The sequence below is a fragment of the Pocillopora verrucosa genome, chromosome 6 (genome assembly GCF_036669915.1).
Source record: "Pocillopora verrucosa isolate sample1 chromosome 6, ASM3666991v2, whole genome shotgun sequence".
Taxonomy (NCBI): domain Eukaryota; kingdom Metazoa; phylum Cnidaria; class Anthozoa; order Scleractinia; family Pocilloporidae; genus Pocillopora; species Pocillopora verrucosa.
In genome coordinates this window covers 20,446,956-20,461,267 of record NC_089317.1, presented here as the reverse complement: position 1 = coordinate 20,461,267, position 14,312 = coordinate 20,446,956, and the positions used below count along the sequence as shown (strand labels likewise).

At 37.5% G+C, this 14,312-nt stretch overlaps 1 protein-coding gene across 1 annotated transcript; it reads right to left on the bottom strand.

Moving 5' to 3' along the window:
• Nucleotides 1-2,817: 2,817 nt before the first annotated feature.
• LOC131792697 (transcription factor Dp-1-like) lies at nucleotides 2,818-13,769 on the bottom strand. Its single transcript, XM_059110116.2, has 14 exons — nucleotides 13,407-13,769; nucleotides 12,995-13,125; nucleotides 12,534-12,603; nucleotides 10,912-11,018; nucleotides 10,224-10,336; nucleotides 9,521-9,601; nucleotides 9,000-9,126; nucleotides 8,497-8,559; nucleotides 7,754-7,897; nucleotides 6,919-6,987; nucleotides 6,193-6,341; nucleotides 5,041-5,207; nucleotides 4,152-4,212; nucleotides 2,818-3,786 (listed from the first exon to the last, which is right to left on the bottom strand). The coding sequence occupies exons 1-14, from the start codon at nucleotides 13,447-13,449 to the stop codon at nucleotides 3,474-3,476; spliced, it is 1,638 nt and encodes a 545-aa protein (XP_058966099.2). The 5' UTR covers nucleotides 13,450-13,769; the 3' UTR covers nucleotides 2,818-3,473.
• Between the last annotated feature and the right edge of the window lie 543 nt (nucleotides 13,770-14,312).

Genomic DNA, 14,312 nt, shown 5'->3' with positions numbered 1-14,312 from the left:
CAAACCTTGCTGCTTTTCAAATATAAATTACCTTGTTATCACGCTGACTAGATATTAGTCCCTATCACAACATGGTCACCTTCAGCCTCGCTCCAAATCAAAGACTTGGCAACTAAGTACACAACTGTAGAATGGCCTGTTGTTGAAAGAGCGAAGACTTCGTACTATTAGATATTTAAGGAGCCACCATTTTTGCTGGTATTACAAGATGTTGTAAAAGTTCTTATCTTTGCAGTATCCAATAAGAATTCAGGGACTCCAAAGTCTTCTCTTGACCAGAACTTTTGATCCTCTCTCCTCTGACGTCATTGCTCTTCCTGAAAGTTGTAAATACGGACGTGATCAGGGAATGTTATTTTCCACGAGGACGAAAATTAAAAAATTGTTTTTGTCTCTGACGCAGCTAAAGAAAAAGGGAAATCATCAAAACCATTTTTTTAAATGTTATTTGAAATGAAGTAAATGCCACTGAAGAAGACTCGTCACACCTCCACGTGGCAGCATTCAAATACAAAATGAGGTCATCGATAGATTGCTAGCACGCAAAACATTTTTATTCGAACGTTTCATTAAAAATATCCTAGAATCATTGCTCTGCCTTTATCGAAGCCAACACTGTAATTCAGTGAAATTCTGAGTCGAGGAACCACTTAGACCGAGCAACTGATTCATGCTACGTCGTTGAACGGAGATAAGACGACTCGTTTAGATCTCTGAAGGTGCTTACGGTGATATTTTTCAAAAAGCAATGCTCACCTTTTGTTGTAGTGTCATGAAAGTGCTTTCGTTTCTCTGCTTTCTGAGGTCCTGTGTCTCCTTCCTTCCAGAGCGTAGCGTTTGTTTAGCACAACAGACGGCACGTCTTCACTGTGCGACAGACCGGCGTGGTCTGCTGAAAATTTCACAACTTCTGATGAATATGGATTAACAACTGCACCCAATAACTTGCTACTACGTCACAAGTTTGGCGCGGAGTTCTTTTTGCACGCCCTGCCAGCTAATCAAGAATCAAGCTAAATGAAGGGCATTGTAAGTAACGGCCGCACAAGACAAGAGAAAAAATTTACGGCGACTGCTATGTGACGAGGAAATTACTCTGACACTCGAAAAGAGCAAATTTGAAAAACTTATATCCTTAAATGCAGTAAATCTATGCAATGAATAAGAACAATTTATGGCCTCAATTTGAAATCGCTTGAACGAGGGGAGCGTAACCAAAAGAATGCAAAGATCACGATAACGCAATGAAATTTACCAATGAAGGAGAAAAAACACGGAGAAATTAACCCACGGTTACTCCCTTTTGAACGAAAAACAAAATTAAAAGAACGCAAAAGAGAGGGTAAATTAAATTTGAAAGGCTCTGGAGGAAGATGTTCATTCGTCTTGTCTCAGGTGTAGGACAAAGATAAAAAAACGCTACGTCCTCATCAGTAATCGTACATCAAATCTTCGGATTTCGCGCTCTAATGCCCTGCCACTGAGCTACAGAGACTCCACAACGAGCTACGCTACTACGTCTATATGTGACACGCATCCTGCTCATAGCTTCGACAAGCAATGTCGAAATCGTCTCATGTGTGAACAGACTAAGACAGAGACAACACGAATCAACATCGTTCTTTCTCACTTTGCACAGCTAAAGATTTAACAGAGTTCTTATTTGAAAGGTTTTCGAAGTTCTTAGTCAACTCCATGAAGAGCGATGTACTACCCTAACCTATGGCCAGTTTTAGAAAAATCCATTCACTCATTGCCTTGTCCAAGACAGTGAATTGTGGCACATTAGCTTGTGGAACAGGCGCCACTTTTCGTGTCTTTCAGGCGAGTGGAGGGCAGCGCGTGACAAGCGTGAAGAAAGCGCGAGGGGCGAGACTTTCGCAAGGGGAAGAGCGAGTTAAAAAAAAACAACAACAACAAAACCTCCACCCATGCTGTTCCGCCCTGCGCGTTTTCGTCCGCTCGCCTAAAAATCCAAAACAAGATAGAGGAAACTATGCTATACTTAGTTGTATTTAAGTGTTTTTATTTACCATGTTCAATCTTCAAAACCTTCAAAAACTCAGTCTTTTTCATGTTCTCATCTTAGTTTACATCGGCAAATTTATAAACCTTCGTTTAATAGAGCACACTGTTTTTAGCCAATCAAAACGCACGTTCAAGAGAACTTTGTTTTATCTCATGGTAGAACATTAGTCATATAATGAGGTTTTGGTATGGACCTAAATTTCACTCTCACTTACTCTCATATGATAAGTTAGACATAGAGTTTGTTACCAATGAGCCTGTGGCTCGCTTTTTTGGCGGTATTTGATAAATCAGTTAATTGTTAGCTCTTGTTGCTGTCTTCAACCCATGATTACCGTAGAATGGGAACAATGCTGTCCCAAACTGAGACTACTGATAAGCTTGGTGTTGGTCGGATTAGTTAGGATTACAGGTAGCCTTTGCTTAACTTAGCAACCATACCGCTGAAAATGACCCCGGGCTCGAGATTGGCAATGTTAGTAAAATTTCGATTCGAGGGCGAGAGCTCTACACGAACTGTTCGAAACGTTGGGATGGCGGTATTGAGAAAACCTAACATATGATGGACTTGTCGAAGCAGAATAAAAAAAAAGCTAGCAAAATCTGCAAAACAAAAAATGTTGGCTGGCGCGCCTCGCAGAACTCTGTGAGTGGAAGTGGAACGGGAAGTTTCGTGCCCTGACTCTTCGCTTCTTTTTGAATCGCTTGACGGAATCCGCCAAACAGGGAAGTTGAGATGTCTCACACAGTTCCTACAAATTTCTGATTTTCAAGTAAAACCACGTAAAGTTTACATGTTTGTTGTTTTTATTTATTGCAGCCTTGTACCCATCTTTGCACTCTGCCCGAGGTGCTGTACAAAATCAGAAATAATACCAGCTCTGTGAGGAGTTGTGAACTAAGCTTCGACATCACAGAGCATGTTACACAGTAGACGTCCATTTGATGCTTTAACATATACATTCAAATTTGTTTCCATCACAACAAATTGATGTAAAACTTACAAATTGCAACTGGTACCTTATTTATCAAATCTACACCAAAGAACATTGATATCAAAATTACCTCCTTCTCTTTGGTCAGTACCTTCTCACTCAGATCAAAAACTTCGCTAATCTACATCACTATTTTTCTCCCATTTTTTGTCTCACGAAATGTACGTACATGTTTGGATATGTTTTACTACACTACATTCTTGTTGATGTTCTGTAGCATTCCACAGAGGATGTTCAAGTTGAAAAAAAAAAAAGAAAACTATAAAAGCCTTGCATCAACTAATCCCAAATGGTAGTAAGCATTTCATAGTATAAGCCTGTAAAATGTACAAACTTAGTTCAGTTATTGCATTCCAAAACCAAAATACTTCACTCTTGGGAAGTGAAGTAATATCATAATTGTCTCTATCGCCTAAACGCACACTCCTAAAACTTTAATTGATGATAAAATCAGCGGTGTGTGTTGGTGTCGTCTGTGTCCATAAATCCATCTTGTGATAATTCTGAAGAAGCATCAGAAGCTGGAGAAGAGGGAAAGGAATATGGAGACGCGGTTCGGTGTGAGGGCCCACTATCACTAGCCATAGATGATGTTCTTGAGGTACGATTCCGTGTATGGCTGGTTGCCGTAGGTACAGGTGAAGTTCCATGTCCTTGAGGCAGGGGGGTGGCCAGTGGTGACGAAGGTGTGTTTGGGGCAGGAAGAGGTGACATCCGCGTAGTGGCTGCAACCAACGGAGAAGCTGAAGACCCCATGGATTTGCTTTGAAATTTAAAAAAAGTCGAACAGATTTTTAGCTCTTGTAGCTTTGCCACTCAAAACCACAAAGCCCACACAAAACCACATGTTTTAGGCTAATTCCTAACAGTAAAGTCCACAAGAGGTTATCAAAGCCTTTCTCCAGGTCTGCAACACAATTTCGCCCCAAAGTGTGAACAATAAATAATTCCTTCTTACAGTATTAACACATTGTCAAGCAGTCAGGTGACAAGAAGAAACCATCTCCAAGAGAACACTGATTTAACGCTAAATTCTCAGAACTTAGACCAAAAGCAATGTTTGGAAAAGGGCAAGGAGAAGTTATGCTTTAATCCTGTGAGTGAACAGGTTAAATCATCATTACATACTTGGGTGTTGCATGATTGCCAAGTATTCCAGCAAGTCCAACTGGACCAGTTTTTGCCATATCTAGAAAAGAAAGAACACATTTTAAGTCCTTTTATAACAAATTTTTTATCCAAGGAGTCACAGTAATGAATCCAATTGGATCTTGGTATGATCAAGGTAACTGCTGTCTCCCCATGGACACGGTTTCTTGAGTTTGTATTTTGGGTTTTACTTAGCTTAAGAAAAAAAAATTAAAATTATTCATTGACTTAAGGTCAGTCACTTATAATTTGAACTTGCCAAGAATGGCGCCCTTCACCATGGCAATTTCAAGACCAAGGTCACAGTTATACTGTAAAGAACTTCCAGGAAATGGTACTTGTGTATTAAAACAATAATAGTAATAATAATAATAATAATAGTAATAATAATAACAGTAATAATAATAATAATAATAATAATAACCACAATAATAATAATAATAATAATAATGATAATAATAATAAGGAAATGGAAAAGAAAAGCAAGTACAAAGACCTAGAACTAGAAATACAGAGAATGTAGCATATGAAAACCATAGTGATCCTTGTGGTTGTTGGTGCGTTTGGTATAATAAGGAAGGGGATGGTGGAAAACATAAAGAAAGTATCAGAAACAGCTTCTGTGACAGAGATTCAAAAGATCTCCATGCTGGGATCTGCACAAATCCTCAGAAAGGTGTGTAGTGTATGCACAGAATAATTGAGTTGAGTGACTAATGCCCTAAGTGTATGGTTTGCACCTGGCTGATGCACAAAAAGACCACCAGCAAAGACTGTGATAGAAGAGATAAGAGTAATAATGATTACAATAATAAACCCAAGAATAGTTCCATTCTAAATTCACATATAAACCTTTCCACAGTCTTACCCATGACATAAGGCTCAAGTGCTTTTGGGACCATTGTTCTTGAGGTTCGCAGGTTTGCCTCCTCACACTGTCCCTTTTCCAAACCGAATGACATACCCATTCGTTTCAGAACCTCAATGTCATCATGGATTTCAAATGTGTTGTCAAAGTTGAACAGATACTCAAATCTAAAGGGTACAAGCAAACAAGAAAAAGATGATAATGTTATACATACATGTGGCCGAAAAGTAGAAATCATTGTTTAGGTGAATAGCAGAGGAAGATCTAGAAATTTTGCATGTTGAGAAAATCAACACCAAGATCTTATGATTCTAACGGTTGGTATGTCACACTGCTATCACTTCACTACAACTTGGACATTACATTTCAAACCAAACTAAATTAACTGAAGGAAGGCCACCACACTTGCTAAGTAGTCTACTCTTCCAAACTTTCTAACGGTCTCCACACCATCAACCAACTACAAGTGTAGAAGTATTGCATGTTTACATGAATGGGATACTATCAGTTGCAGGTCACTCCCTCCCCCTTACCCTCACCTCCCTTGAGTTTGCTGTCACCAAGTTTTAGTATAATTGTTTTGTTCTTTGTAGAGATGTACATGCTATGATTGGTTGAGGATTGCATTATATCTTCCTATAACCACCTAACACAAGGTGATTATAGCAGGGGCACATTTTGTCAATGTTACACAGGATGTGATAAACATGATAGAAAAAATGCAATTCCGAAGACCACAAAAGATGCCTACAGGTTTGGCATAACACTTTTGAAAAGAAAGAGATGATGGAATTTGATGAACCTGTTAAATTCTAGTGGAAACTCGCTACTCATCTTGATACAACTAATCTAAACAATTGTAGCAGAATTTACTATTTTAAGTTACAACAGAATTTGAAAGCACTTAAACAAAATTATACTACAACAATTATTCGTCTCAGGCTCAGTGAAGACTGTTGAATAATGAAGCAAATATTATTCAGCAATATTCACTATGCACTCAGTGAACAATTGTAAAATATTCCTGAGTTGTTAGAAATGTTGAACATGCTGACACAACCAACCCCCAAACACTGCCAGGTTCCATTGTGCTACATGCCCCACACCCAATGCAATAGCAAAACAGGACTACTCAAAGCTAGTTCTTCTTACTTGTCATTTGATATGCTGCAGTCAATGACAGTCTTCTTGCTTGTGTTCACAATGATAAAAGGCAGATGGATAGCTGTGTTGGCAGCTGGTGAACCCTGATCCTTTTCCACTTGTTTGTTCCTTTGTACAAGATTCTTAAAAGCAATTTGCTGAAATTACATTAAAAAGAAATTAGCATGAACACCAGGTCCATATTTCCAAACAGGAATCAAATTCTCCCTTCCAACTGCTATACTTTTATTGTAATTAAGTAAAGAGAATTTAAATGCTACATCAACTTAACACCTTGTAGCTGGTAAGTTCATTTACTCTAACCCCTTTTCAGCAAGGTAAATATTGATATTGTAAAGAGGAAGTTATTTGTTAATCACTTCTGGATTAGCTTTTTTTACCCAGACATCATTATGAAAATCCAGAAAAGGAGAATTTGTTTAACAGTCTAGAGTTCCTTCAGTTGGCAATTAATCATTTCTTTTAAGGTTTGATTTAAGAGTGACATTGTGGGGAAAATTAGATTCTAGTCACTTTTAGGAGTGAAGGATCAAGGAAACACAACAATTTACATTTCTTCTCCAGCACATGCTTTTGGAATTCAACAGGGAGCTTACCAAAATTCCTCATCATAAAGATCTTATCTTTATTCTACTTGTTCCTTCATTTTCATAAGTTTGACTAGAGGAAAGTCAAGTTGAGGCAAAGAGGATGTTCATTACTGCATTGGCTTACCTGCAGGATCAGCTCCTGTAATTGAGCTGTCTTTTGTCTTATTCTTTCTTGTCTTTCCCTTTTTTCTTCCTGAGATGACAATTTTTTGGTAAGAACTTAAGCATATAGGGGTAAATATATATATGTATGTATATGTACATGAATGCATTATTGAAATAAATGAAAAGACCCCTGATGAAGGCAGTAGCTGAAACACATTGCACACTGGGTCTAAAATAAAGATTTCATTTGCAATAAGATGATTCTCTATTGTGCAATATATATATATATATATTGGGTCTTGAATAAAGCATTGAAAACGGAAGCACATTCTCCATTGTGCAAATTATATATATATATATATATATATATATATATATATATATATATATATATATATATATAATAATATGTGTGTATATAGAATAGGAACCTTCAGTTAGCTAAGACAAAGGAGTACACATCAAAGATTTAACAATAGGATGTTCTGTCCACCTTAGGAGTAATTTACAAGTAAGTTGACAGTCCCTCAAAAACCTTGAGGATCAAGGCTTGAGTTGAGCTCTAAGATGTTTGCATCAACTTTTTTAGATGCTCGAAAATTAGTTTCCAGCCACTTCAAATGAGAAAATCATTAAATTTTTGCATGATTTTGTCACAAAAACTTTAAGCTTCCTACTTTTGTCAAATTCACCGGATAAAAATCCTTACAGTGTGCATTGTTGCCCATGCAGCAAAACTTTGCTTGAACTACTTCTAAGGTTTACACAATAACCTTGTGATTATTTTTACTGTACACAAACATGTCCAGAACACTGTGTAGTTTTAAACAAAGGGTCAGCTCTTCTACACATACCTCTAATTGTTGGCATTCTTGCGCAGAGTTTGTGGGTAAACCAACCCACTTGATTTCCTTCTTTTCTTTTGAAATGATGTTCATTGCCATCAGCACATTCAATGCATCATATACTCTTCTTCTGATGTTCTTCTGATCGTAAGCCTTAAAATAAGCACAAACAGCTAAATTCAATGTTTTTCTTGATAGAATAGATAGCCAAACAAACCAAAAAAAAAACACGAATTGAGACTGTCAGATTGCTTTGACAGAGATTGAGTTGTTCTTGAAAAGAGTTTGAACAATCATCATCATTATCTTGGCATCTAAGAGAGTTAATAGGCCAATAATCCTAGCATGGCCTACCACAGAAACCTTCATGTATCAAATATCATTATTCATCCACTTTTCCATGAATCTCATCCTATTTTGTGTCCCTTTAGCCTTTTACATACCACCATCAGTATGCATATTCTCCATACTGTTATCTGCATTTCTCTTCAGTTGTTGACAAGGAGAAATTGTTTAACAATTGAGGGCATCCTTAGTGGGTGATTTTTTTCTTAATTCTCATAAACCTAATGTTTGATTCAGGGGTGATATTGTAAGGAGAAATTAGATACTGGGAGCCAAAGGGTTAACATGCTTAAATACTTCAAAGTTGTCAGATTTAATGGCATGGTGAATTTCCCACACTTCTCTGGCTTATCTACTTTATTAAAAAATTCATCACAAAAATACTGTGGTTATCATTGGCAATATACCTGGTCCGTGGGCGAGAGATGTTTATCAGGATCACTGAACTCCTGAACCAATTCATCAGCAACCTGAAAAGGAATCAGTTGACATTTCTAATTCAAAGGCCACTCATCATAATGAACTGGTAATAGATATAATAGATATTATCTTGACTGAACACCAAATTCTCCAAACCAATTTACAAGGAAATAATTAGCAGCTAGGGGAGAGAATTAACATTCCAATTTTTGGAGTTAAAGGGTTAATTAGTAGGGATACAAGGAAAACCTGTTTCCATTGCTACTTTATTTATGATTTTTTAAGCTTAAACTACAATAGAGTAGTTTCTTAGTAAATGCTCTCCACCATTGAGCACCCTCCTTCCAATACGTGCCCCTCCCTTAAGCTGAAATTCTGGATGAGTGGCCAGGTGATTATTCAAGGAAATAGTGTTATATCATATAGCATATTACACACCATTTTGACAAACATCTGCTCACTATTAAGTAAAACGTGTTAAAGTGATTACCTCATTGTAGGATGTTGTTCTCTTCTGCTGAACTTTCTCACAGACTTTCATGGAGAAATGTCTCAGCCCTTTTCCACTTTTATCGCCCCCTGAGCGACCTGCACTTGGTAGTCTTTTACCTCGTTTTCTGAGAGGGGATAAAATTTTGCATTCAAAGTATGCCTCCAGTAACTCATGATGAAAAAAAAATCAGTCTTTAAAACTTATGGTCTCTAAACTTTCAAGAGTTAAAAATGAACTCAGGATTGCAGTATCAATCTAGTGCAGATTTTTCCTGTCCTAAATTAACCAAACTAAAAGCTGTATCAGGGTATCAGAAGTGTAGCTATTCCTGTCCATGCTTTTCTAAAGTGTTAATTAAGCACTAGAGATCACAGGGTTCACCAGTTTAGTGCCCAAAATTCACAGGCAAAATTTTCAAACCCTGAGCAACTTTCCAGTCAAATGTAGAGAAAATGCCCCCGTTCTTCACATCATTCTACAACTCTTAATAACAACCCTGTTTTTCTTTTATATCTAACCTTTCTGCACTATCTAGTAGGTCACTATTCTCCAAGCAATCCATTCTCCTTTTCTTTCCACTATTTGGAGTTGTGTTTACTCTACAAAGAAAGGAAACCAGTTATTGTCATATCATCACTTATTTAAACCTATGATTACAAAGATAACTTTAAGGTGATTCCTCAGTTTTGCACTGCGCTTCCAATATTGTGTGTAAAAATCAAGTATTCAGGGGAATGAGCATGGGTGCATTTGGAGAACACGGATTTGTATCTTAATCCATGGACCAGGTAAAGAGGTCCCATGGTCTTTAAACTCTTGAACAAGCGTGGTGACCTATACATATTTTTATTGCATTTTTTCAAACAAACTTTAAGTAGGAAAATTTAGGGAGAGTTAAGAAAAAAATCACTCAATGACTATTTTTTTCTTGAGGAATTACATCAAGTTCAACCATATTATATTTGATCTGGGAGTTAAAGGGTTGACCATGGACCTTACAGCACTCAGTTCCAAGATAACAACCCTAAGCCAGATATTTTCCCATCAGGCCCTTCCATTAAGTCAATAAGTACATCATATTTTATTTGCCCTGAGCTGTTGAATAATTGGTAACATGTTGGATTTAAAAATCAAGATGGAAAAGTTCCAAACATGACCAGATTCTTTCCTTGAAAAAAGCTTGGCTCTATCACATTTTTTTCTTTGACAAGTATCACTTACCTCGTCCATGAAGCAGTTGTATTTGGTGCCACAATTGGAGCAGCAATCATGGTTGGTGTTCTTGGACTTCCACCAACAGTAATAACTTGATGTGGTCCAGGAGAACCTATTACCTACAGAAAAAAAAAGCACTTTATTGGTCTTTCTTTACAACTGCAGGAAGAAATTCATACAATGGACAGTGACATCTTGCAAGCCTATTGGCAAATCCCTTTATAATCAAAGCTTATCTCTGATTCTAAGGCACCTTTTTCCAAGGAAAAAAGTGACAAGACAGAAAAAAGTATCATTTAGGGGATATTGTTTTAATAAGACCAAATTCTCATAAACTACATGATTAGAAATGTATAGCAGGCAGTACAGAGAATTTATGTTTAGATCTTGGAAATGAAACAGATTAGTGGGTGGGAGGTATTGTTCATCTCCCTACCCTACCCTCTGGCATTTTTTCAGGTTTCCACATAATTCATCAGTACATCTTAATGCTCCCAACAGGAGAGGGGTAGTGTGAGAGTTTCCCAGGACCACATCACAATAGCCTGATCATGGCTTAAATCCAGGTTTCTTGACCAGGAGCTTCTTGCCAATCACTAGACCCAACTATCTTGCAAAACAGCAGAAAATTTATAGCAAAATTCTACTAGTCTGCATCCTTTGAAGAAAGATACACAATATAAAGCATTCTTACCATTGGGGATGGAGCAGAATTTGCTGTTTTGGGTAAAATAACAGGTGAAATTTTGGCTGCTGTCACAGGCATCACATTTGGGCTATTTGCCAGTCTTGCTGCATCAGCTATTGAAAGAAGAACAGTACATTCATGATCTCATTATATTCTTTAACCCTTTAACTTCCAAAAGTGATTCAGCTGGAACTTCTCTCTACAATATCCATCAACTATCCAGCAAAGAGGTAATGAGAATACTCAAATGTATCAGGTAGAAGTTTTTGTCTGGATCTAATACCAAATTCTTACAACTAATTTACAAGGAAATATGTAGAAGCTAGAGGGGAGAATTAACAATCAGATCAGGGGAGTTAAAGGGTTAACTAAGCTACCTGTCTGAATTTAAAGAATGTCTTAACTTATCTTTCACAGGAGGTATATTGTAAAGAAGAAAAAACACAGGCAATGATGACAACAAGAAACACCTCATTACAGGTGGTACAGAGCACATCTTACTGAGTGTCACCTTCTTAAAAATAAGGATATGAGCAATTCTTTTTGCAGGTGCTGGTTGAATTCAAAGATTGTTAAGGCCAGGATGCCAAACATATTTTTCACCCTTTCACTCCTTGGAGCAACCAGAAGGAATTCTTCCCAACATTATCAATAGATTTTCCGAGAAATGCCATAAAATTACCAACAAGGGGAAACTTTTGAATTCTTCAAATTATCAGAGCTGATGATATATCTAGTGTATGGCAAACAGTGTCGTGAATTGAATTTTAGTTCTTGGGAGTGAACAGGTTAACCCTCTAACTCTCAAGATCTCATTAGTAATTCTCCTTACTATCTGCCATATAAATCTTGCAATGTTAGTCAGAGCATTTGGTATTGGATCAACTATTAATCCCCTCATTAATATTTTTCTTTGTTCTCATCACTTGTCTGCTTGATATTGTATTGGTTTTGTAAGGAAAAATTCTGTCTTGGTCACTCATGACAGTTAAAGGGTTGAATTTAACCTTGCACATATAGATAGATGTTGCAGTGGACTACAGTACCCAAGGTCTAAAAGTGATTCTCTCAACTTCCACACTGAAATATTTTGTACAGATATACAGGGAAATCTTACTGATATGCAACACAAAACTGAAAAAAGTCACATTTCAGTTTTGATCAAGGTCCTACTGCACCAGACAACCAAAAAAAGCTTATTTCACTTGCAATGCAACAGTAAACATGAACCTTCAGATGAAAAAAGGCAATAAAGCCTTCAAAATTATGTCATATATAAAATTCAGTCAGTTTTTTACTTTTCCCAAAGGGGTCTGTAATCACAAGAAAGATATATTCTGCCCAGGAATTCTAGCTGGACATTCAACATACTAATTCGTCCACAAAGAAAGTAGTACCACTTAAACAGAACATCGCGTGAACCAATGATACAAGCTTGATCAGTGCTAATCTAATCAAAGACACAAAATCCAAGCCGTAGATCCGAAACCATGTGATCTACCGAGCCGAGATGAAATTTCACTTGAATACTTTTAAGTGAGCGACATGTTCGAAAAAAAAATGTATTTGCATTTGAGTGTCCTAAATCAAACCCAAATCCAAAAGCAAACAAATATCGCAAAACTAACAATTGACTCTTGGATGAGAGGTGGAATCTTTCAGTCCGTCTAGTGTTCCGTTGTTGTCTATCACGCCAGCCTAACAGTCAAAATAAAGAAGGAAAAGAAGAAAAGATTAATGTCTGAGCTGCGATTTGATGGGGAACTATGCTGGTGAAAAACGAAAGCTCGATCTCAAAGTTGTGCTTGCAAATCACTCAAATCGCGCAGACAAAGAATGAAAGTGATGCAGTGAACTCTCGTATGCAATGACTCTCGGTCTGAAAGCGAACTGAGGGCGAACTAGAAGTGTCATTTGCAAGAAGAGCTTAAGAAATATATCATGAATTATAAATTGCGATGTTAGAAGCCATCGCGGATAAATGTGAAGATGTTTAGATTTATACTGTTCGTCGAGTACCGAACCATATTAATCGCCATAGCATGAGTGTAACGAAGTCACGAGGTGATTGAGGGTAACTTTTTCCTACCTCTCGGGCTAAAGGTTCAAGTCCACTATCTTTGTAAAACTTTAAGAAGTCTTCTGAAACCACTGTAGCGTCCCGATTCACAACTCCTTTCACTGGAGTAGCTGGGTTACTCTTCACAGGGCTTGGTTGACCTACAAGCGATTTGAATATTCAAGAGCTTTCATCAGAAAAGGATAACAATTTATTTTAACTAAAGGAAAGCGTTCCTTGAGCCTGATGAGTTGGCACAATTGACGAAAAAATACATTCTTTAAGTTACAAGGTTCTCAATGAAATCGATGTTAAGCAATGCATTAGTTCTGAAGTGAGTTTGAGAAATTCTAACCTGGCTTAAGGAGAGAAGAACGCAGGAACTCGTTTCACAACGAAAAAAAATAAACACGTGTGTTAAAGAAAATCGGAAGGTACAAACCTTCTATCCACAAGCTTGTGAGTGTGGCTGTTGGATTCGACATCGGTACAATCTAAATTGACGTTATACCTCTCACTACAGCTCGAAAAGATCGCATGGGTGATTCGTGTACTCCAATTTGCGCAAAGACTAAGTGGCTGAGATGCGAGACAAACTCGTCGAAATCGCGAACTTGATCTCGGTCTGATTTCAACGCGATCGCTCGGAAAGTACGAAGAAATGTAATATCTATCGCAAGATTGCTTAACGAGGCATGTTTTTAGGGCTAGTTTGGCAGAAATCAAGCTATAATTTCTCAATTCCTCGCTTGAGCGGACATGTTTTTGCACCGACTTCAGGCCCTGACAAACGATCTTCGCGGTGGGGTTTAATTTTGCCTTCTGATTGGCCAATCATTAACCACGTGGCTAATAGTTAAGCACTGCGCAAGTGCAACATTCCAGACATTACTTCGCTGCCTCGTTCGCGGGAAAATTTTAGTTGCACATGATTGGTCAGTGCAGTTATGGAGGGAAACTGACCCTGATATTTTCCCTTGGTTTTCATTTTGAGCGAAAGTTTCCGGTTTTCTTTTCTGGCATGACTTTCTTTTGTAGCCATTTTCCATTACATGAGGGTACTGTCTGCATTAATTACACAAAACGCATTCAAGCGTTGAGAAGAAAGGAAAGAAAATTAGTTTTCTGTCATTTAAACAAAAATAAGCCCATCTCATTTCACGCTCTATAGCCTGTCAACTTGCAAAAACCTCGTTGTGGACCAGATAAGTAACTGTATCAAATGGTAATTTTTTAGGACGTGGACTCGTAGCAAAAATAATTTTCTTGACAGTAAATTTTCGTGTAGCAATTACAACAAAAGAAAGACCTGTTGTGTTTTTTATAGAGATTTATTCGCTTTAATATG

Coding starts and splice junctions, on each gene's coding strand:
- LOC131792697 (XM_059110116.2), bottom strand. CDS start 13,449: ATGTCGAATCCAACAGCCACACTCACAAGCTTGTGGATAGAAG. Junction 13,126..13,406: donor CACAAGCTTGTGGATAGAAG/GTTTGTACCTTC, acceptor AATCGCTTGTAG/GTCAACCAAGCCCTGTGAAG. Junction 11,019..12,533: donor CTCTCATCCAAGAGTCAATT/GTTAGTTTTGCG, acceptor TTCTTTCAATAG/CTGATGCAGCAAGACTGGCA.